Below are 25,614 nucleotides of genomic sequence, written 5' to 3' on the forward strand. Positions count from 1 at the left end.
AATCAGCTCCATATAAATTGCAATTCTGTTGTACTTGCACAATGACAATAAAATTATTGGATCTTGAATCTGGAATAAACTGCTGCATTTGACCTTTTCTCAAACATTTACGCAAATTGCTTCAAGCAAAAGTTATTCTAGGTGTCTTCATAGTGATGCTTTGCAGGGTCCTTGAAGGCAGAAAACACTGTTTTGTCTCTCCTTTTCCTTCTTCTGTCTGCCTCAGACAAACAGACACATATGTACACACACACACACAAATATGTAGACACACTCTGGGTTTGTGTACATCTGTGTGGGATTACAGTAAGCATGTCTGGCCTGTCCTTTGCTATGAGACTAAAAGTTGCGGCATCTTAAGATGAATCGACAGATGGCATAGAGACTGAGGAAAGGGCACCAGAAGACGAGCTCATATGCCATAGCTAGGGGTAACGGAGGACAGCGTGCCAAGAGAGGGGTTAGACAGGGACATAAAAGAGAAACACAGAGAGTCTGAGGCCAAGAAAAGACATTGCATAAGAGAACAGACTTTAACAATGCCTCTTCAAGTCCAGGACGAAAAAACATGCCTGCATGAAATTTCTTCATTTTGTTCCAACGTCTAGTTTCCACAGACATAGTATTTCTTAAAGGGATAGTTTGGATTATTTTAAGTGTCTTTGTACTGTATGAGGTACTTATCAGTAGTTAGTGTATTAGGTCCAGAAGATGCTGGTTAGGAAGCCCCATTATGAGAAGAAAAGGGTCAGCAGCCACAAAATACGCCCTACTAAAAAAAAAAAAAATCAGCATCAGTTTAAGGGTATGCAATATTTAGAATACATTCACTGCTGTACCTTTTCGTCAGACAGCCTTTTCTGATGTGGAACTGCTGTTACATAAGCAAAATCAATAATTTTACCTTGCAGACCATAGGACATGCTGGTCTATCACTGCCATGGTCTGTTAGTTTGTTTTAGTTTGTCTATTGTGTGCTTTAAATCATTGTATGTTTTCTTTAAAAGAGATAAGTTTGGATTCACCCAAGTCACACAATAAGACAATCACTTCACAGATCAGGGCAGCGGAAGACCTGCAACTCCTGTTTTTGCGCATAAGTAAGTACATCATACAACCCGACTTAAAATAATCTGAAATATACTTATAAACAGAGCTGGACACGTGTGTGCACAACTTCAGGTGCTTGAATAAACTGCTCTGTTTTCTATTGCAAATGATGTCCTCTGAGGTTAAACTATTTAATCACTCACATCAGTGATTACAGAGAAAACTGTTCAGATTTGTTTTGTGAAATTGCTGCACCCTGTGTTCACAAGTTGCAGTGCAACATTTTACAGATGGAAAAACGATTGGCAGAGCACATGTGCTTTCCTTTACAGTGCCATACTGCCACACTTTACTGCATTCAGATTTGTTTTATACATATAAAGTGCAGCATACTTAGGAGTTACTCTTTTGAACAGACAGAGTTGTGATGCGTGACTTTCCAGTATCTGTGCAACTTGTCACTGTGTTCTTTGCTTTGCAAGCCTCTGCCTGAAATATGATGAGCTTAGGCTAAAAGCCTCCAGAGCCTCTCATCTTAAAAAATGTGACAGCTAAACCCTCCAATCTAGCCACAGACAGAAAGAGAGACTTCAAGTGCGAGGAGAGAACTCGTGGTTCCCAGCTCAAAAGCTTGCTACTAGAACTCGTACAGCAGCCGAGTCGAGAGAGAAAGCTAATAAGCCTGTCAAAGTGAGATATTTGTGATCAGTTTTGTTGTGACCCATTTTAATCCAACAACATGAGTGAGGCACTTTAATCTGAAGAACAATTCCTCTGAGTAAAAGAGGGAGGAGAGAGTGGGAGATAAAGAGAAAGAAAGAAGGACAAAGACGTGCGAACAGACTGACAGACACATGCACAAACACACATGATTCAGGTGCCGTGATGAAAACTACAAAACCTCAATCATGGATAAAAATATTTGGTGTTTTTTTGTTATTTTGATGGCTTGTCTGAATTATTACAGCAGAGAGAAATGCTGGCTGCCAATCACAGACTCAGAATCTCAACCAAACCTTGACTGTGGGTGGACAAGCTTCCCCCATGATGCACTGGCTGCCAGAGAAGAGGAGGAATGACAGAAATGTGGGAGTGGAAGAGGAGGGAGAGGGGGGAGGATTATATTTAAGCATTGTACTACATTAACACTGGACATTACACACTGTTCTGTGCTAATATGGATGGATGAACGACAGAGTAGAGGATGGATGATTTTGTTGCCCAATTTCAGGCTGTGGATTTAGATTTAGAATCCACTGACCAGTTGTGCCACCCAGAAAATAAAAATTTAATAACGACACAGTACATACATGCAAGTTGTTTTTTTTTTTTGCCTACGCTTCATAATTATTTTCTTTTATATCCAGCTTTTATCGTATTCACCATTGTTTTTTCTCCTTTATCCACTATTTTATTATGTAGGTATTAATAGGTAGAAGAAAAGAAGAATATCTAGAAGAAATTTTATTTCATTTTGGCTCGCACCGACACCTTCACTGGAAATTCCTCGGACAGAGCCGCATCAGGTATCAGCAAGTAAGTTCTCAACAGCAAGATATATTTTATTCATCTCATACTGTTAAATTTCTGTGTAACAGCAGCAGGTTATCTGACATTACACAGTAAATACATGGTAACTTATTGTATTTAGAAGAGAAAAGTCTACGCAGCAAGTTCAGGTATGGGAATCTGTACTGAGAAAGGAAAAATGATATTGGAACATCTAATATTATTTATATTTCAATTCTAAATTTCATATAATGTATGTCACTACACTATTATTCAGGTTATCAAGGTAATGTATTTATTATTATATAACACAACGCTGCACAACAAAATGAAAGTTGCAGTCAGACAGAACATATGCAGATAATTCAATTAAGAGTAGGACAGGATACAATATTAATCACTTTAATCACATTTTTATATGCTCTGGCACCAAATTTCTTAAACTTAAAATGCCAATAAAAGCAGTGCATATCAGTGAACTGAAGTGAGAGCCAGAGACACACAGAGGGACAGGAGTGGTATTGATGATGAAAAATGACACCTATACAGACTCATCCCACTTATCTCTGACAAGGGAGGACATTATAAATTGAAGTGCCACTGAGTGTTATTTATATTGCGCACAGTGAGAGTCAAAAGCATCAGTGACAGCGGGATGATACCCTGCACTTCACCTCCAAACGCTCCACGGCTGCGTGTCGTGCCCACATCACGCTGAGGCAGTAATCCACTCTAATGCCATAAGAAAAGAGTTAAAGCACTGACATGCGCCGCGTCCCAGAGGCAGAGTGAGTCTGCAGGATTTTGACTTGGAGGGGGGGTGCAGATCCAGATGAGAGGGCCTGCTGATATCTGATGGATAAAGGGTTCACTTCAAAGTGCCAGATGGCAATATCAAATGGAGGGGGCAGCGCTCTCTTTAGAGGCCCCTTAACATTATTAACTATAAAATATTTTAATTGGTCATATGAACATAAAAAGAGGACAAAGTCTGGAGTACGCCTGGGTGTCCTATTAGCAGGGAACATTCTGCTTTAAGTTATTTAAGGAGAGGACATTCCCACCAGCAACAGCACTTTTAAGGACTTTTAGGAACTATTTGCCACAGCTTGCTGTCCACACTGGGACTAATAAAAACACAGACTTTATTACATGCACACAAAGGCACAGTAACATTATATAAGAGTACAGGCTGCTGTGGATCCACACTTTACCGAACTGATCCTTGAACACTTTAATTTAAACTTTGTAACACCAGCAGGTGCATGGGTCTAAGTAAACTGTGTCCCATTAAGCATTAAGCAAATCAGCATCTGTGCAGTCTGCAAAAACAGATTTTTATTTTGGCCACTTGGGAGCAGCGAAGTTGAAGCACGGTTAGCAAACAGTTGCTTATTTGCACGTCAAGCAGTTATGGAGCAACGTTATCACTCATTTGGAGTCAAGTCTGTGTCCACCTGATGAATTTAAGTCCAATATTCACTCTCTTCTTAGCTTTGTTTTGGTCTCTACAAATTCCTGAGGGTTGCTAAATGCTCCACTATGTTCACCAGCTAGTTGCTAACTGTGTCTGCCTGCTGTCTGGAGTGTAGCAGGTAGCGTAGAGTGATGAGAGTGAACCAGAACAATAAAATTTGCTATAAAGTTCCATAAAGTGGAGAAAAGCTGCAGATTCAGGTGATAAGTACTATTTATAGATTTTATTCCATGTGTTTTAATGTATGACAAGCTTTTCCAACAAATTGCCTCTAGCAGCATTAATAAAGTTGTACTGAATTGAGTTCAGATCATTACTACGCGCTACATCTTGAACACTGTCACACTGTTTTCACACAGTGAATCATTGTTATCATAAAGATATTAGTTATAGTCACTTTAAGGAACACAAAACAATTTTCCAGCTAGAAACAGGCAGCTGGGACGTCTCCACCGTCTTGTTTCTCTCATCTGTCACACTGAAAAAGGCACCGGGGTTAAACAGGAGGGATGGACCAACGGGAGCACACCAGTGATGAGAAGAACAGGTCTTGTGACCCGGTTCATTATGTTCACCTGCGACTAGTGGACTGACTCATAGATGACTGTTTTGGCTTAATCATTTAGTTATTTATTTTAAATAAATAGCTATATAGTTTAGATATGGATCCAAGATGAAACTGGCATAAAGATGAGACTGAAAGAAAAATGTCTAATTACAAATCTGTCTGTAGCTTCAGCACCATGGACAGCACCATGGATTTATTGATACACAGCACAGTAAAGTTAGTTATATTTCAGAGCCATGGTCAGATAGTCCGATTTAATTTGCACAAACATCAGTCAGATAATGGGCAGACTAGAATAATTCATTCAACTAAACAACCCCTCTGTCCCTGCACTCTGCCTGTGGCTAGAAGATGGAGAAGGGGGGTGGCAGGTTAACTAGGATGATGCATTTTGGTCATTTTGCTAGTAAGGGGGATGGTATTCCCCCTCCAATTGCCTACTGCCCAGTTCTTGACAGTGGTTGGCTCAAATGTAGAATTAATTTTGGTTGTTCAGAGTAAAGCTGGCGCTGACAAGTTTACACTGGTATTGTCCAGATGAGAAAATATAGATTAAGTCATTACAAAGAGCAACACACAGGTCTTTTAAATGGAAATATATGCTAAAATAGTCACATCCTTGGTTGGTCAATTTCTTTGCCTCCCCATCTGCCAACAAGTATATTATTTTCAGATTCTGGTAGGCTGGCACATCAGATTTGATCAGGAAACAGTGCCACCCCTGGACCGTCACCCCAGCTCACAAGGGAGAAGTGTGTGTGTGTGAGAGAGAGGGTGTGTGTTTGTGTGACTAAGAGAACGAGAGATCATCCCCTGACTACTGCACTTTCCCCACACACCTATTTCACCCAGCAGAGTGTATCCAGATTACAGCTAATCCTGAACGCCACAGCCAGACTCCTGACAGCAGCTGAGAGGAGCTGGCATATCAACTCCATTTTAGCTTCACTGCACTACTGCTGCAATTTAAGGCTGATTTTAAAATTTTATTGAGCACCCTCAAGGCATATCCTAAATTAGCTATATCTCTGAGGTTTTAACTCTTTATGCACCACAGCTGAGCTTGAGAGTGGACTGTGATCTGACCTCTCTTCACTCATTAAAAAAAGCACAAATAGTTTGTCTTTTACTTGAACTATTTGTTATGCTGTGCATCTGTACATTTGTTTACCATTTTTTACTGTATATGTTTTTTTTTATTGAAATGCATATTGAGTTCACTGTAACCTCACATGCCCCAAACAGCGTCAGTGTTTATTTACTTACATTTTGTACACTTTTGCCTTATTGAGTTGTTGTCTTTATTTATATTTACTGTGTAGTGTTACAGGAAAGGAGAGGCATAAAAACAGAGTTCAAGAATAGGACAGAGGAAAAGAGAAAAGTAAGAAATAAAAACAGACAGAAACAGGTCAGAGAAGGTGTCAATTAAATATAATCTAAGAAGAGAAGAGGTCAAAAAGACAAGAAACTCACAGCTAAACAAGCAACTAAGAAATTTAGTTGAGAGAGAGAGAGTGAGAGAGAGAGAGAGAGAGAGAGAGAGAGAGAGAGAGAGAGAGAGAGAGAGAGAGAGAGAGAGAGAGAGAGAGAGAGAGGCATAAATAACCAAAAACAAGCAAAAAAAGAGAAGTAAGTGATAAAGGGGGAATGTAATGCTCCCTATCAGGATTCTCCACTTGTTCTGGTGCAACACACCATGAAAACTTAAGTCCTTTCAGTCTGGGGGAAACAGCCTGGAGTTCTCTAAAAGCTAAGCAACAGAGGTGCTGGTGTTTGGAGAGGTGCAGGTTTAATCCCTGTAACATCTGCAGCAGCACAAGTCTAAAAGGGAAGCTGTTTTTTTTTTTTTTTAACTACTTAATACAGCCTGACAGGTGTGCAGGGGAGGAAAATAAAGACGAGGAAGGTCTTGTATACACTGTTTACTGATTTCTGCAATTAGCTCTTCATGAATACGACCATAATTTTGTCACTCGTATTCCGTCGTATCACATGATTTGAGCCAATGAGGCCTCATGCGTAACCTAAGGGGGATTAAAGTATGGGTGGTTCTCTTTTTCTGGCATGTCCTCCTTCAGAGGCCCCAAAAAAGCTTGTGCCCCATATTTTTTTTTTTTTTAGCAATCATTAGTAATGATTGGGGAAGTGATTAATAAAAAAAAGATCCAAGTTGAATTTTAGTGAAAGGTCAGAATGATAGCAAGAGCAAACTCTTGTTTGTTTATTTTCTCTACATTAATCATAGCTTAGTTTCACTCCATATTTTCCCCCTGGTCATTAACACCCCCCTGCTGTGGCTCTATGCCCCACCAGGGGGGCCCACTCCATAGTGTAAGAACCACTGATTATATCTCAATGTACTTGGTGAGTTAATTTAGCTAAAATCCTACGCTGCATGATTTAATATTCATAATAGAATTACAACTGTATTATGGAAAGCTTAAAACTAAATAAGAGGAGACCTTAAACAACCTGCCTGGCAGTGGTGGAAGAAGTATTCACATCCTTTACTTGAGTAAATGTACTAATAGCACACTGTAAAAAAATACATTGTTTTTTAAGCAGTAGTTTTTTAAGTAGCAGTTTAATCTACAGTAATGCATCAGGTTCTGTGAGATCAGTATATGTTTGTAGCATCTCTGACTTTGCAGAAATATGTGTTTCTCAAAGGACAACTTTTCATGAGCTCGGAAAAACAGGCCTGTTTTCACCTTCGGCACAATGTAATAAATAAATAAGTGGGATAATTTTTCTCTACCCATCAAAGGAACACTTGATCCTTCAGTTTATCAAGAAATTCAAAATTTGGAGATACCTGGTTTTCACTGGACAGGGATGGTATGAAATACTGTAATCTGTGAAGTAACTAGTAACTAAAGCTGTCAGACAAAGTTGGAGAAAAAGTGCAATATTTGCCAGATGGAAATACTCAAGTAAAGTAAAATACCTCAAATTTGCACTTGATCAGGGTAATCAGATATACTTCATTACATTCCACCACTGGCAACTGGTAACAATACACGTTAAGCAATTAAAGTTTTCACATCAGGGACCAAGGCCAGATCCACTTGAAAAGATTATCCTGAGTACGAGTCGTGTACTTGGCAACATTACTAATGTGAAAGCTGAGCAGCAGAGGGAATGGACTGGAGGTGGGTAAGGGGGCAAATGTACTCAGGTATGGTTTGATGCCATTATATCTCACCCTAAGATCGTTCTGCAAGAACACTGAACCTGTGGCTAAACTGAATATGAATATATCTATGTTTATGTCTATGTATATGTATAGTTTATGTTTATACTTAGCCATAATAATGTACAAAGACTTCTTGGGAAATATTTAAGTCTTTGACGAGAAAGTGCGTTTACATCCTGATTCTCTGTTCTCATTGTGGAAGATGGATCTGACAAACTGGCAGCTTCCTGATTCAGTACATCACACAGTAGACAATGACACATTACAGGCATAAAAGGAAATGGTGTAATATTACATGTCTTTAAAAGTAATACTTATTTACTAATAAACTGAAATCATTCAGGGAAGCTGTCATGGAACATGAAAAAAGAAATGTTTTTGAGTGTCTGTCTGTCAGGCTTCTCCTTTTGTTTACACCTTGTTGCCTTCTGGACAGAAACAGTCAGTACTCGAAACCAAAAGCAATGAATAAATATTTTCATACTGATTAAAATCTTATCTAATGAGTTCTAAATCTGCTACTCATCCCTCACTCATTTATAAATGAAAGACAACCTGCTGGGAAAAGCTTGGAACAATGACAGCTTGTAACTTGTGTTGCATAATGATAACAGAAAGAGGAACATTTTAATTTGTATTGAATACCAAAAAAAAAAGTTAACAAAACTTGTAAATATTCATAGAAAAGCAGGGGCAGAACTGTCACAGGAGCCTTTTTCACTTACTGTTGGTTTTGAGGCGGGCTGGCTCACTGTTGCGGCTTCCTGCTTGGTTGATAGCCTTGACAAAGAAGATATAACGGGTGCCACTCTGCAAGCCGTGCACCGTGTAGTGGTTCTGCTTGATGTTTGGTACGATCATCCAGCTGTCTGCCGAGTTGTACAAACCTGGCAGATCCAGAAACACACACACACACACACACACACACACACACACACACACACACACACACACACATACACATAGCATGAGTAACCAATCTCTTTTGATGTTTTCAGGGTAAGCAGAGCTAAAGTGAGTCCTGCTGAGAATCTTCAAGAGCAAAAACAATTCAACCCCGAAATCTGACCAGAGCAGTGTGTTATTTTTTCTTCAAACCTCAAGTGAGTCATCACACAGTAAGGAACTCAGAGATCATACGTTATGCAACATTTACGTGTACATGCCGATCCATCCCATCACCTTTCCATCAGGTTTATCACGGCATGCTGCCCTAAGGCGATAGTATGTGCTCGCTAAGCCGAATCCATAACCCATTAAGAACAAGGTGTGTACACAATATGACAAGTGGACGTCTGTAGTAAACGCCCGAGGGCAAAAGACTGCGATAGCCTTTAATGTTCAAATGTATGGAGACGTGGGCAATAGCAACATGACCCGGTTGGTGGGCGCTTTGATTCACAGCTCCATGCAGTGGAGGGTTAGTAATGGCTGGGTTGGCTCTGCAGTCACCTGCTTCTAAACACAGTCTTTTCAGTCTCTCAGCCGCAGCCGACTGTGAAGGATAAAAAGGAAATCTCAGTTCAGGGCTGGGGAGAGGATCGGCTACAAGGGGGTGCTCTTTTGGCCTCTAGTCTTGTGTGAAATAACGGGTGAATTTTACACATTAACATTACCACTGCTATTTTCACCTCAACTGCCCCACCACATATGTTTTTATTCGACGGTGTAGCATGTTACACGCAGTTTTAAAAGTGAAATGGCTGTTCTTGAACACAAAGTGATAAGTGTGAATTAAACATGGCAGGGTTGTGGTGGCAGGATAGCTGTTTATTTGAATCAGACACTGCAAAACATGGAGAACTTGACAGATAGCTACTCTAAGTGTGGTGCTACTGCACTTATGCTTCTGGTTGATGTGTGAAAAAACAAACATGGTGTGAAATTTGCCACTTTTAGTGCACTGGCTGTGTTTTGCACGGACATTTTTTGGCATTGTCATAGAGGACAGGTGAGGAAAACTGATTCTTAGCAGCTGATGCTTTTTGTTGGGTTGATTGTTGAGTTGAGCTGCTCGGTCCGAGCTACCAACCCAAAATGTCGGGATCTGACCACCTGGGAATGAGACTCAACAATCAACCACCTTTTTCCAGAATTGTTTAATCCACCTTCATTGAGTTATTAAATGCACTGCTAGTTAAACTTCATTAAGAGGATGAGTAATACCACCATGATGTACTAGCTAGGGCAGTGGATTGACAAGAATCAAACCATATGGAGGCTATGATTCGATATCCTGCAGTATAATACAAATAGCATAATAAACATGCCACTATATGCATGAAGTCTGTTTAAAACTTTTTTTTATGCAAAAAACAGAACAGTGGGAACTTCATTTGTACGTATCACAGTCTCTGAAAAATCCAACAAAATAGCATTAAACATGAAACAGCACTAAAAAACTCAAAACTGTCTGTTTCTAGCTTTTCAGATGTGAATATTTTCTGCTTTCTTTACTCCTCTATGACAATAAACTGAATATCTTTGGGTTGTGGACAAATGATGGGGACATCATCTTGGGCTTTGGACCAAACAACTAACTCATTAATTGAGAAAATTATCAACAGATTGATTGACTGAAAATAATTCTTAGATGCAAAATGGCTGAAGATAGATTACAACTTTGGCCCATATGTTTGCATGTAAAGGAATAATTAAAGATCTGTGCTTTTGTTGTTCTGCGTGTCATAAAATCATATCTTGAAATTCAAGTGTGTTGATTTTTTCTTACACCCATAGTGCCAAAAGAAGACCGGACCAAAATGAAAGCACAAAGAAACTTGGCTTATAACATTTTTTTTTACCCACTTATAAAATTCTGAACACATTCAAATAAACTCTTGCCAAAACAAACACAACATTTGGTTTAGTAGCACTACAGCTGAAGTTAATGTTCATAGAGTTGAAGGGAGAATAACAATCTTTTTCATTGTCTCGTCTCCTTCCTCCCCCTGCAGGATTGCAGGGAAATAAAAATCCTGAAAGGGGGAGAGCTCTCAGGGCCATGCCTGCCTTGTCCCTTCTGGTGAGGATGCGCTGTGAATTATTGAACAAGATGGCAACAGCATGCATAAGTAATAGGCAGGAGTCTGCTTGTAAATATAAATACTTCACAGGACGCAAATAAGGCCTTTAAAAGTGAGGCAGCTTTAAGAATGAATGAGGGGAGGAGACTCTTAAAGTTAGAGTGAAGGCTGCGTCTTTACATATCTGCCGACTTCCACAAGCTTTTCTCAGACAAAGACAACACTGTAGAGAGCTTTCATCTTCCTTTAAGATGAGAGAGACAGTTTTCTTTACACCTTGCATGTGCACAATCCATTTGTATGCAGAAGCAGCCGGCAGATTCATCTGCATTTTATTTCAGCCTTGTCTTACAAATACACATCCACTGTCAACAATGAAATCCAACTGCTGTTTTCCCTCACAAAAAAAGTGAGCACGGTGTTCTACCGAGACAGCTGTCCCTTGTCGTTGTGAAAATTATGCCTCCCACCTGTCGTTTCAGCCGCATCCTGTAGAAATTAGGAAGGCTCCAGTGTTATGCGGGCTTTCAAAAAGAGATAGAGGGGAAAGACGAGATTGAAGGACTTCACGCTGCTTTCCATTTTTAAAGCTTTTGATCTCCATAGCACCTCTCCCTTTTCGCTAAATCAAATTAGGTCAGTACACAGCAATACGCTATTGCTACTTTTGCCACTGAAAAGGGGCTTTCTGACACTAGCCAAGCTGCTTTGGAGAGCATTGTGACTTCAAAGTGAGCAACAGTAACTGGATATGCCACTGCAGAAAAAGAAAGGAAAAGGAAATGTAGAAGAAATAGATCGGCTTGTGTCTTGCATCCAGACATCAAGTATGTGTGTGTGTGTACAGTGTGTTTGTGTGTTTGTGTGTATGCCTGCTTGTGTCTTGCTGGTACTCAGAAGCAGACAGATGAGAAAGGAAAAACAAAGTATCCTGGAAATGGAAGAGGGTCTGTCTTTGATGATGCAATATAGAGTTAATGGTGTGTGTGTATGTGTGTGTGTGTGTGTGTGTGTGTGTGAGTGTGTGTGTGTGTGTGTGTGTGTGTATGTGTGTGCGTCTGCATGTGTATGTGTTGTATTTGTGCATAAGCAATTTTGCAAGTTCGGATTATCTGAAGTGGGGTTGTACGAGGTCCTTATCAATAGTCAGTCTATTATCAACAGTATATGGAGGTTGACAGGTACATCATACAACCCCACACCAAATAATCCAAACTATTCCTTCAAGTTTCACCTGCATCCATCTCTTGATGCCGCTACATTACTTTAGTAGGTGTATTGTTGGCAGCCTAGTTTCCTATAATGACCGAAGCCTTATTAACATTTCATCAAACACTGATCAAAGACAGATCCTGCTGATGCTCTCGAAAGATGTCCTTTCCTGATACAGACGAGAGATGTTACCAAAACTCTGGGCCGTCCCGACGCCCACTGCGATTCTGCTTTTTACCTGTGATAATCATATTAATACTTCACCGCAGGCCAGTGCTTATGAATACACATGAAAGACAGATGAAGCTGTCAGATGGAGTCAGCAGGTAGAGGTCCTGCTAGTGTGGTTAACACGCAGGCCTCCCAGGAAAATGTACAAATTGGCAGTAAAATGTGTAAAAAAGTGGTTGAAGTCATGTGGAGGTGGGAGCAGGGGTGGACTTGTATTAGTTCGGACAGATTTGGCAAATTGACTTCAGCTGAGCGACGCAGGAACACTGATGCATATGGAACTGTGGCAAAGCTATTCAGCTTCTAAACCTTGTTAGTTTTATAGGGTAAAAGTCATCACTGTAATAGCTGTGGGCCATGAGGTGGAGAGAGGGAAGAACTAACTGGAGGACATGATCATGATGCTGTTACAATTTGAATTGCTTCTCTATTCCAGTCAAAATGTCAAAAACTGTATTTATTCAATAATCTAAAGTTATTATTCAGATTTTTGTCAAATAATTTAAAACAATAGTTTGACATTTTTGGGAATATGCTCAGCTAATATTTTACAGCTTCTTGCATGCACATAAATACAAGCATAAATACAAAGCTACAGCTGAGTGATGATTATCTTAGCTTAGCATAATGACGGAAGCAGGGAGAAACAGCTGGCCTGCCTCTGACCAAAGGGAACAAATCCAGCCATGAGCACCCGTAAAGCTCCCTGGTTTATTTTTAAATTAGTTTAATCCCTAGATTCAAAAACTGTGGTAATGCAAGCTCCCTCTAGTGGAATATGGAGTCTCTGAAATAAGAAAATATGTATCAAAATACTACACAGTGGTGACATTCATGCAGGTAACACGCATACAAGTTTAGTTACAAACTAAACTGTGATAGGCAATATAGTAAACTGAATTAAAATGAAGAGTTGTGTGTGTTTGTATGAGAGGCTGGTCCTTATGGTGTATGGGAGCTCTGTGGAAGAGTGTAAGTGCCAGTTGTGTTAACAATTTGTATAGTCAACAATAAATAATCTTATCAGGAAAAAAACCTGCGTCATGCGTTAACTGTCTGCAGCTTAACACTGATAGGCCTACATTTCTGTATTTCAACATTGGTCATAACAGTGGTACTTGCAGAGTCTAATATTTTCTGTGGTGGTACATGGTGTAAGACGTTTGAGAAACAGTGGCTTAATCTGCACTAAAACTAAAGAGAGATAAAAAGTTACAGGGGTTATGTGCAGGATTATTTCTGGTCTGGGTGCTATAACTTCACTGTGAGGTTGCCAGGTAACCACTATTAGTATATTACCCAAAATGTCAAACTATTCCCTATAAAATTCTGATTTTAAATGCACAGTGTATATTAACAGCATTAAAAAAACATGTGATGCAAAGTAACCCTGACAATTCAGTCAATTCCTGCATTGTATTGACTCTGTATCAGCAAAAAGTGACGTACAATTTACAGCCACCATCATATCTTAGTGTTGCGTTATTGATGAAACAATTAGGACGTAGCACTTAATTAACAAGGATATGGATAGTGTTTACATCAGCGTTACTGTCTGACAGGAAAGAACAACCCTTAAGAGAGTATGAATCAAACACTGAAAGCTCAAATGGAAATCCTTTACTATTTTATTTTCTAGATCAATCAATCGGTAATTACACCTGACTTTTATGTTTTAATTTCTCTCGTTGTCTCGACCCCTTCATCCCAGGACTAAAGATCACAAATTAGAGTGAAAAGTTGAGATGCTATAACATTCCTGCGTGCATGTTAAGTAGAGGATGCAGGTTATTACAGTAGGAAAAAAAACACATATTTACAGAGGAGTGGATGCACACTATAAGTGGAGTAGTCTGGGATGTCAGTTGGCAGAAAAACAAATGGGTCAACGACACTCGACACTTGTAACTTGTATAGGGCCAGACATCAGTAACTTTAGCCTTTTTGACACTGCTTACATTTCTGCATGGTATTTGGTTTCACTTGCTGATTCTATTTTCTGCTGCTGTGCTTGGATGATCCTGCAGAGGCAGGACCCCACGAACCCCTCCCTCCTCTCCTCCTCACAGGGAGGCCAAGGCTGAGGATGAGGCCAGGCGAGAGAAAAAGAGACAGACAGGATGGTGCTCAAGTGGGAGCATTTAGCCACTTGGAAAGTTAGAGAAAAATGCTATGGTAAAAACTCGAGTGGCGTGGCGGGCTAAATGGGTTTCTCTCTTTCTCGGTTTCTCCTGTGAATCTCGGAGGACTCTGTGGCAGCACGCCGCTGAATATCTGAGTCACTCAGTCTATCACAGCTGAAATGTATCCCGATGTTTCAAATGGCTGGGGCACTCGAGTTGCATGGTTAGATGGAGAAATGTCAGGCTAGACAGAGGAGAGGAGATGATGAAAGGATCACAGAGAGGAGGGAAAGTGGAGAGAGGCACAGGTGTGTGCGCACATGCTTGAATGTGCACGATTATGTACATTAATCATATCCTCCTCACATCGGTAAGTGGTAATTTTCACCTCCCCTATGTAACCATTATCCACTCTGATTTTCACCTGTTCTCCTCCTCCACAGTCATCTATCTTTCCCTTCATTTATGTAGTAACAGACAATCAGCCAGTGGAGGCCAGATGTTTGGTAAATGTATGAATCATGTCCAGGAATATTACAACTTTGAACAAGTCTGGATTTTACAACATAGAGTGTTGCAGGAAAGATGTGTGTTTATAGGCCAACCCGGATGTTAGCATCGGTCTGGTTCAAATCTACAAAAAGCCGATGGGATGTTTCTATTGCATTTCGGATTAGTGGAGCAAATAAGCCCTGGTGCTAAAACAAGTTTATGATACTGACTACCGACTTTTGTTGAGCAACATAATCTTCACCAGTGTTTATAGATTCAACGTCTATATCTGTAGAATTTGTCACAGACCTGAAAAAAACAATTTTCCCTCTACTGAGGTCATTTAATGCACAGTATCATAATCATGTTATAATTTTTTAAGACTTATTAATATAAAGTATAAGGATAACACCAGTGTTGCCAAGGATAATAAAGATTCTGTTCCCTGCAGGTCAGTCAGTGCTCAAATGCTACTGGCTCATTGAAAATTTGCTTTGCTATACTAAAAGGAATGGGACTTTAATTAGCATCATTGATAACGCATGTGTTTGTGAAAAAGGTCTATTGTTCAGCTATACTAAGTGGCGTGTGTCAACTAAATGTAACTACACTTATGGGAAAACAAATATGGCTCATTTAATATACAGAATACGGGGTAAACTTTCAACGAGTGACAGAAAACCAGTGATTTCAGAGACAAAAATTTCAAGACTGACAAAAATCTATTTAGCCAAAACTATTCATGGCCATGGTGGCGAGTTTTGACTTAAAGCAAGGAGTTTAGGACATGTCCTGAGCCACATGTTCAGCAGTTAAGCACCAAAACATTAAAGGACCAGTGTGTAGGATTTAATGGCATTGAGGATCTCTCCCTTCTGTTCCAAGTGTATAGGAGAAACTATGGTGGCTGCGAAACTCCTACTAATAGCGGTGAAACGGCAACCTCTGTGAACGAGGACCACTGTGGACATACACGTCTCATTCTAAGGCAACGGAAACACAACCATTCTTATTTTCAAGTGATTATACACTATGGAAACATTCATATGAAAATTAAATTCCAATTCTGCCAAGAAATCCCTGTATGTCTCACACAATGGACCATTAAGAGATACATGGAGGGGCTATTAGGTCCAAAATCTGTCTGAAAAAACTAAAAACCTAAAGACTGCAGCTCTGTGAAGTGCAAATGTAACAAGAGAAGCACTAAATAAAAACACCTATGAAATAATTTTTGTGTATGTAGAAATGGGATGAGTCTGAAAGAGGGCAGGAGTGATTTTGCATTCTCATCCCTTGTTTCTGCAGTTTTCACACACCACACGCTAAATAATGAATCTTTTTTTGTGGCACCCCCTCATGATATGTACTTTATGTCCTATTTTTATAACAAGTAGTCTTGATAACTCAGCTCTATCTCTCTATAAATACAAGCACGGAGGACAACAAAGACTAAAGCTGGACAGAAAATCTAGGTTATACAACACAGTGGGGATAAAATATTGAACATATGAAAATAAGACTGAGTAATACTGAAAGTCTTGTGGTGCTCCAGTTTATTTCTCTTTGTAACTGCAGAAGGGTCAGCACGAATGTCGACGAGTGTTTCTTTGTGTTGCTTTTGTACTTGTGCATGAGTCTGTGTTTAGGTGCAGATACGTAACTCTATCGTGGCTGTGGTGGTGAAGACTAGTAAAACACTGCCCGATGCTGTATTTGATTTGAATTGAAGGGTGACTTCAGTATTTTTCCACCTAAAGGAAATGTATAACAATTTTTGGAAAATGTATAGAATGAGAGCACTGCAGCCGGCAACAGCAAAACTGAGCTAATCCCTCCAGACAACTGTACAAAGTACATCCACTAAAAGTGCTCGTTTCAGCCCCTGACAGGCTCGGATTGTTATTATAAATGTATGAAGCATTGTGGAAATGATCACTACAGACAGACCTTATTATAAACAGCAAGATCCTTTCCACTTAACCACAAACAGACACTATACAGCTCTGTGTAAAGTGACTAGACTCTGTTGACAAAAACAGTCCATAGTCTACTGCTGCCTCAATCAGTTTCTGACCAAAATAACACGAGCAGAACAACCAATCTGTCCTGAACTGTCCCCATTAGTGACTTAGACACAAAAACATATGATAATGTGGTCCAGGTTGAAAACATTTAAGTGTTAAGGAATGTGTTATTTTTTTCTGTCAAAGGTTACATAGTCTCACTAAATTGGACGGTTACGAAAAACACTCATGATGATTAAAACACTATTGATGTCAGACAGATCCATTGATCTGCAGTCTTTGATGTTATTACACGGTGCAGGTATTTTGCTCTAATGATTTAGCAGGAGACTCCATGTTAGTGGCCCTGAGTCACGTCATGTTTCTTTGGAAGGTCCAAATAGCTATTTTTGCATTCATTATTTCTGTTCTGAACCACCTCCAAAACAAATAAAATATTAATTTCATTTTTTTTTTTAAGGTATTTAAACACACATCAACAAAGTATTTGATCTCTCTTGGCCAAACCTTGAGTGAAGCAATTCCAGCTTTGCCCCTAGCTATTGCTGAAACACAACTGTGTGAACATAAACTTCCCTCTGGGCTCAGATAAACAGTGCCACAGCTACAGAACTGATTTTCTGTATTATCTTACCTGTGTGTTAGTGTGTGATTGTGTGTGTTTGCGTGGTCGTGACTCACTGATGAAATTTGTCTGGCCAGTGTAGATGGTGTACTGCAGCTCGTAGGAAGTGACGCTGAACTCGTCCTCTGACGTCCAGTGAACGGTGATGGTGTCATGGGAGGCGGTGCACAACTCGTCTCTTATGGATGGCGGGTTGGGAGCTGCGTACATGTGGAGGAAACAGCAATTTAATTCAAAACACAAGGTATACATTGGGATGCATGACGCTTTTGGCACGGTATTTTGCCCAGTAAATGTGTGCATTTTGAAAAGCATTGTATTTTATGTCTGCACCTGTAAGTGGGCAGGCGTAATAATATGTTAATTCAAGAGAGACTTGATCTTCTCTGCAATTACGTGGAAAGAAATATGCATAAATTAGCATATTGAATATTGACAAAAATACATATCATGCATCTCTTGTTATAAATGATCATAATTAACTTCCTATAAAATAAATTTAAAACTCAAGTGTAATGTAAAATAACTCTCCAAATGCAGAAAAGGAGAAACAAATAAATCAAATTAAATATCTCCTCAAAGGTAACATAAAATTTATATCAGCTTGTGGCCAGTATATTGATATGTAAAAGCTAAGAAAATGTGTGTTTTAGCTCACATGGATACATGTATGTAAGGGTATCTAAAGGGTTTTAGACGTCAAAAGGTCTGAGAATTTCGACCCAGAGAGAACTATTTTGTCTCATAAAATAATATATCACAAGGTTTTAAGGTTTCCCCATGACAAAAGCAGTATCTATTGTAAAAACTGTATTATAATGTCCATTGTAGAGCTGGCGGACACGCACCTGTTAAGTAATCTAGTCCCTCCAAAATCTTCTTCTCTCGGGAAAAGTCCAGGGCAAAGTTGTCAAACGCCTCATTCAGGTTGACGTCAGGGATGAGTACTTGGGAGGAGGCCGTCGCCATGGCAACCCTTTTAGAGCAGTCAGGACATTGGGGCGAGGAAAAGTAAATGTCAGAACGGTAGAGAGGTGACACAGAGTGAGGCGGTGAGAGTTAAAGTGGGGAGGAGAAAGGAAATATGAAAGGCGATGAAGAGACGGAAAGAAGTGTAGGAAGTGAGGGGACAACCGGGAGCAGGTGGCGGACAGTAGTAGTTTGTACAACAAGACAAAGTTGAGAGACAGAGGGAGGGAAAGAAAATTGAGGATACAAATACAAATACAAATACAATATGTCTGCAAGCCGTCCCATCAAAAATATGGACAAACCAGACACAAATTGACACACTGACTCCTTGGCCTGTGCAGCTTTGTGGAAACTTGCATCCACTTCTGCTTTGAGCATCAGTGAGCCGTCTGTGGCAGGAGCCAGCCTGAACCACAGTGCTGGCAGGGTGACTGAGCAGTGCAGAGCTGAGCACAGACTGGCGCGAGTCCTTAAGACTTTTGTTCCTCACTGAAGAGAAACCAGTCAGTCAATAAAGCACCGGGCCAAGTGCTGTAAAAAAAAAAAGCAGCATAAAAGGTGCTACGCTAGCTGCATATTTTGAACAGACCTTTGTATGTGCAAGAGAACAAGTTAGAAAGCTGCCGGCTGGTCGTGGGAGGAAGGGATTAAGGTATTAGAGGAGTATGCAGGTGAAAAGAGAAACTGCAGTGCCGGCCCTTTAAATGATAGATGATTTTCAACACAGGCCTGACATTGATCGCAGGAGCTGGAGAGGTTTGATATAATGCTGATTTCACCAGCAGAATAACTCTAAGATTGGATTTCATAGGAGGAGAAAAGTTAATACAGGCAAACTTATTGTAGGAAAGGATTTTTGTAGCATCAAATACCCTTGAAAAAGACAGATAAAGACAGGTGACAGCTATAATCAGTCAGTTTCATTTTGTACACTTTCTTTTTATCTGTACATCTAATTAATTAAAGTAAAATCAGTCTTTTCTGCAACACATGGGTTCAAAGTACACTGTAATTACAAGAAATACTACAGAGAGAGCCAGAGGGATGACAAGCCACTGAGGGCAAACACAATGAAAGAGCTAGGCCTGTCTTACCACTGACCGTCCTTGAGTGTATATACATGTGTGTCTCCAGTAGCCTGTTGAAGTGCATATGTAAAACAGTAAAACTACAATATTACCTCCAAACCACTACTTCCACAAACCACCACTACTGTCAGCAAAGCTTTTCTTCCACTACATCACTGTGACCCCTTTTACACCTTGTTTTTAAAATCTGATCTGTATCCGGACACGTTATCCAGATAATGAACAACGCATGTTAATGAAGGCGTAAATATATTATGATCAGAATGTAATCAGATCTGCTTGATCACATCTGGAGGAAGTCTGCCTCGGATTTTGTACGGATCTTAGGTGGGGGTAAATAACCTTTTTGTTTTTAGCTACCACAAAATAGGCTGCTGTTCAAATTTAGAGCGAGTATGTGACAGGGCTGAAAGAGACACAACTCTAATTACTCATCATATTTCTATTCTGTCCAATGAAAGTGCCAAAAGATGTTTTACTCAACAGAACTGCGTGAAAAATGAAAGCAATACTTGGAAAGCTTGGAAATGAATGATATACAGTATGTAATAACAGTGTGTGCGACGGTGCACGTTGCGCTTATCTGCTGCTGATCTGCTGTTAACAAGGTAGATAATGTATCTAAAGTGGCCACAGATTAGCCATGCTGGTACTACAACACCATGGGACAAAGTGACGCCATATTTTTTTATACAAAAAAATTAATAATTTTATGTATTACATGTGCCGAATTTACAAGAGGGGACAATGTTTATGTCATAAACAACGTTTCACGTTCAAGTTTATAAAGTTTCCTCTCTCAACAACTCATGAAACCCTTTTTGCCACCAACTCATATTGCTCACAGTAGATTACTTGTAAATAGCTGCAGTAGTGGGTCAGTCACACATCACATTAAATTAAATGTAGTGGCGACTGGCTGCGAGAAAAATCATACAGAAAATAGTAATTTTTTTCTAGATCTGGGTACGAAAAGGATTGAATGCAGGTATGGCTTGACTTGAAGGGTTTCAATACTACTTGGTGCTGGGTTATATCAATCGATACCTTAAAGGTACTGAGTACAGATACCAGCCCTACTCACAAGCCTGTTTTGTACTGGAGGACAGAGATCTGATCTCAGTGAAGATAACAAGAGTGCATTAAAAATAGCAGGTGTAAGTGCAAAGGCAAGATCAGATTGTTTATTATCTGGATAACATGTCCCATTAGAGATCAGATTTCAATGCCAGGTACAAACGATGTCCTACCTCGCTCAGTGTGTGTACATGTGTGTATGTCACTCACCTTTCTGCTACATTTCGGGCGGTCTGGAGGAAGCGAGCGTGGTCGTTCTCCTTCAGGCTCTGTTCAGCCTGTGTGATGAGGGCGCTGGAGCGCTCCAGACACTGGCGACAGTTTGCAATCTGCTGAGCCAGTTTACGCAGTTTCATCACCTGGAACACACACAGATGCAGGACATGTTGCTGAGTTGCTACACAGTGATTCATATTCATTCTTTAAATCTGAGCTGTGAAGGAAGACAACGCTGTTTTGGCGACTATACTGTTCAATTTTTGTCTTAATGAGGACACACAACAATACCAACCTAATAGTCAAATTCAACAACTACATTCTTTCATTATGCATGAATACACACTTTTCATCACCACTTCACAAACTCAGAGTGAAGCAGTTTTCTGGCGTTATTGATCTTTTATGCTCATCTTCTGTGGCTGAAAATAACTTTCCTCATGGCAACTCACATTCCCTCCACTGCACAAATTCAAGAAAAAGCGCTTCAGAGCTCAATACACCTCAAAAAAAGCATCTCAAATATGCTACAGTGATTTCAGTCTGAGGTATTCATTATTGTGACAGCCACTGATCCACAAACACGTTAAACACTTCCAGAAAATATAATTAAGCTTTGCTGCCAAATTGCTCTAAAATAGTCAGTGTTGGTAGCGCCCCCTGAGATGATTCCTGCTAGGTGAAACAATAAGTTGCCATATGGCAGAGTATCGATACAGCTGAAGTTTTATTATTGTAAGAGAAACACAACACTAAAACAAACACAAACCCTCAGTGAGATTCTTGGATGAATGGTGAATGCTTTGGACACTGATCAAATATTATCTTGTCAGTGGAGTCTTTGAATTATGCAAAATTAATTTAACTTGCAGAAACAGTGACCAGAGGACATTATCACAGCTTATGTGTGGACCTGATGAAAGGAAGATGAAAAATCTGCATTAGGATGTCATTCTACATTGAGTTTAGCCAAAAACACAACCCAAACTCCAGAAAAGCTCCTCACAGTCTTTTCTGTCAGCTTGTGCGTGACAGCTGTCACACACTCTAGATTCCACAGACATATTGACAGGAAAACACAGAGACAGGAAGACACCAAGAATGCAGCAGAGAGGACAAAGTCCTGGTCACGGGGTCAGAGTTGAAACAAACTCACTGAATCCTTATTCTGAGACTGACCTCATGAGCACGTTGCATAATGGCAGGGCAGAGGTGAACAACATATTACATTGTTGCAGTCAGGGCAGGGGGTACAGGATGCTTCTCTGTCATACATTTGTACATTTGTAGTGTCCATGTTTGTCTATTAAAAAGCAAAACACTGAGAAAAAGATGAGCAAAATGGATGGAAGACTGCTGCAAACCAAACCACAGTCACACTGCTGCTGCCTAGTAAAGAAATCTCCATACACTCAGTGGTGCATGTTTCAGATCAGAGGTTGCATTAGACCAGTGGTTCTCAGACTTTTTCTTACCCCCCTTCAGAAGCTAAAAGCTTTCATGCCCCCCTCATGTCACAATTATTATCAAGCATTAACAATAATTGTGGATGCAACTGATAAAAAAAAGTGATACAAGTTGAAGTTTTGAATTAAAGGATCATATTCATTCAGCTCTGGTCATTCACGACCCCCCTGCAGTAACTCTGTGCCACCCTGGGGTGCCCGCCCCTCAGTCTGGGAACCACTGGGTGAGACTTTTTGCTTGTCCATTAGGGCAAGGTCTGAAAAGGTCTGTTATGACCCATTATTACTAGAGCTGTGTATTAGCAACAATCTGACTATATGATACAGGGGTTAACGTTTCAATATAATGGAATATATTGCGATTCGGTAAACCACCACGTTTAAAAACTTTACCATTTTAAGCAATCAGAATAGTGAAGCTAGATAACAACACTGCTATCTAGCTGTCAGTTTTAAACCACTGCCAATAATCTTTGCATGTATGACAATATCTCAATACAGGGTTCTTGAGAATTGATATGGTATCACAATACATCATAATGCAATGCTCATGTTGATCAATATCTTCTTAAACCCCTAATTTTGTCCGTAATTTTCAGCTTTCAACCTTTAATGATATTGAGAAATGTAATTTTCAAAACTTGTTCACAATAGATTATTATTTATAAGGGCATGGAGAGAAAATATGAAAAGAGACATCGACCATGCAGCCACTTTCATGTCAACACCACACGAAGTAGAAAAATCTTTTTTTTTTTTTTTTTTTTTTTACAATGACAGCGGAAGGCACTAAAGCACAGCAGCCACTGTGCCTAAACAGGCAAATATGAAAGATGTATCTCACAATGACTCTCTGAACGTGGGATTTCCTGATCCTGCAAGCACTCACTTCACCAGCGGCACCCCTCCATGACCTGTAGTGGCCACAGACATGCTCCAGTGCCTCCAGCGTGAAACTCTTCACTGTGCTGCCAGCACACAGATTATGAGATTGTGTTTTAAGCACCGTCGAGGTCAGCGATGATGCCCACATGCTCTGAGGGGAATCTTTTCATGATAGATTTAGTTACCTCTGTGATGCACTCTGTTTGACAGTGATGTGTGTGAATTACTGAACGTTATGGTAGATTAAACTGTCAAAATGACTGATGGCCTTCAGATTTTTCAGTCATTACACAAATAATTTAGTCAATGATCAATATTTGCTTGTAGCCCTTGTTTCAGATGTACCAGCACAGGCAGCTGGAGGGATACCACTCCCTAAAAAACAAAGCAAGAAAGGAACAGCCCATAATCCCCATATTAATTGACTGACTGAACTTTATTACAAACAGTCATGCTGTGCAGATCAAGAAACAGGTCAGTCAGTCAGATCAAGGGTTCAGACTCTTGACACACAAACACAAACACACAAGGTTTTGTGCTTAAATCTGTTTGACTGCAGTTTGTCAGTGGGTGTGCTGTAATATAATTTCCGACTGACCATAAGGAAGCCATTCTATGCTAATTTAAAATTAAAGTAATCCATTTATCATCATTACCGCTCACATCCTGATTCCTCAAATGAACTTAGTGTGATGAAACTCTCCACAGGAAATAACACAGGCTGCTCATGAGCCTCAAGACTGTCAGCGAAAGGTGAGCTGCAGAATAAAATACGGGCTTTAGTGGCGAGTGTGCCTCAGCAATGATGATTAAATGAAACCTCAGTGAACTTTTAAATGGCAAACAGCAAAGTAAAGCCACTTCTTTGCCTGAAATCAGCGTACTTTCAGCAACAGCTGACAACTTGAATCTCTAAACACTAAATAAAACTAAAAAAGAGCAGAAACATTTGAAATGATGAGTGCCCTTAAAGGATTAGTCATCTATATTTTCAGCAACACATTGGTGCTTGCAGGGCTTGAATTATGCAAATAAGAGAAAGAGAGAAAAAAAAAAACATACTGGGTGGCAATCGGTTAAGAGCTTGTCATCAAAAGCTCTCAAAGAATCAAAACAGTATCTAATGTGCACTCGCTTCCACTGCTGGGAAAGCTGCTCCTGCTTAGAAAACCGCTCTAAGCTGGCGACTTAATGGAGTTTTCAATTGACGTCTTAGCTGCTCGTCCACCAAGTCCACCATAATCTGTTGTCACTGTAAGCGACATTTGAGCAGGTTGTTGACCGCACACAGAGTACAAGCGAGACGGGTTTAATGGATGGGTTATTATTTGGCAACATATGCCGCAAACAACAATTTTAGAGATGATTATTCCCTCTCTCTCAGAATAATGGACAACGTGGTGTGGTGTGTGTGTGTGTTGTGTGTGTGTGTGTGCGTGGGCTTCTGGCCTCGTCTGAATACCTGCCTCCTTTAAAGCTGAAATATAACAGTCTATTCAATCATAATGTAAATATAGTAATACAAGTCCATTAGTAATATGCAGTAGTTTGGTCCTCAGTGCTCTATGCTCACGAAACAAGGCTGAAACACTCTGCTGAGGCTGCATGACTCCCTTTAAACACTTGGTTTTAAGGTTGCTGAGGTGTACTAAACCTAAAGCACTACTGAATTACAAACTTAGAGCATTATTTTGTGAATCGTTTATGTGTGCTTGCTATTATCCACACAAGAGCACAATGACAACTCACTCACTCAATTTCACTCATTTGCCCTCTCTTAACATCTCTGCTACAAGTGCTCTCAAGTTGGCAGCTAAACCTGAAATAGTGTTACACTATGTGACAAATCTGATTAATCTTTCTCTCATAATCCAATAGCAGATAAAGTCACACATCATAAAATCTTGTCTTGTTTTTTGTTTATTGTTTTGGCTTTATGAAATTAAGTTTGTTAATTAGTACGTACTTCCTTAAGTTGAAAACTAGCTGCCTTCATAGATAACCACTGACCTCACTTCTGTCAGATAAGCAGTAGTTAATTAATTTCACCCCCAAATAAAAAATACAGTTTTTCCTCTTACCTTTTCTATAATTTATCCATCTTGATTGTTTTAGTGTGAGTTGCAGATTTTTGGAGAAATCAGCTATAGAAATGTCTCCCTCACCAATATAATGGAACTAGATGGCACTCGACTTGTGGTGCTCAAAAAAAAAAATCTATTTCAAAAACTCAACAGCAATGTCTGCTTTCAGAAATCATGACCCGGTTACTCAAAATAATCCACAGAACTTGCTGTGAGCAGTTTCATGTAGGAACTATTTTGTTTCTGCTGAACTACACCCACAAACCATACCGGCAAGCTCATAGATA

General features: G+C 39.8%; 1 protein-coding gene across 5 annotated transcripts in view; it reads right to left on the reverse strand.

Annotated features, from left to right (window-relative positions):
• mid2 (midline 2) overlaps nucleotides 1-25,614 on the reverse strand; it is a 230,590-nt gene that overhangs the window by 16,151 nt on the left and 188,825 nt on the right. For all 5 annotated transcript variants that reach the window (XM_084719044.1, XM_084719045.1, XM_084719043.1 and 2 more), the window contains 4 exons: nucleotides 20,887-21,035; nucleotides 18,388-18,515; nucleotides 17,596-17,739; nucleotides 8,529-8,690 (listed from right to left, as the gene is read on the reverse strand). In XM_084719044.1, the coding sequence (XP_084575170.1) occupies nucleotides 8,529-8,690; nucleotides 17,596-17,739; nucleotides 18,388-18,515; nucleotides 20,887-21,035 (583 nt within the window). The remainder of the gene's footprint in view (nucleotides 1-8,528; nucleotides 8,691-17,595; nucleotides 17,740-18,387; nucleotides 18,516-20,886; nucleotides 21,036-25,614) is intronic.

This window comes from Lutjanus erythropterus, chromosome 5, assembly GCF_056507025.1.
Source record: "Lutjanus erythropterus isolate fLutEry1 chromosome 5, fLutEry1.hap2, whole genome shotgun sequence".
Lineage (NCBI taxonomy): Eukaryota > Metazoa > Chordata > Actinopteri > Lutjaniformes > Lutjanidae > Lutjanus > Lutjanus erythropterus.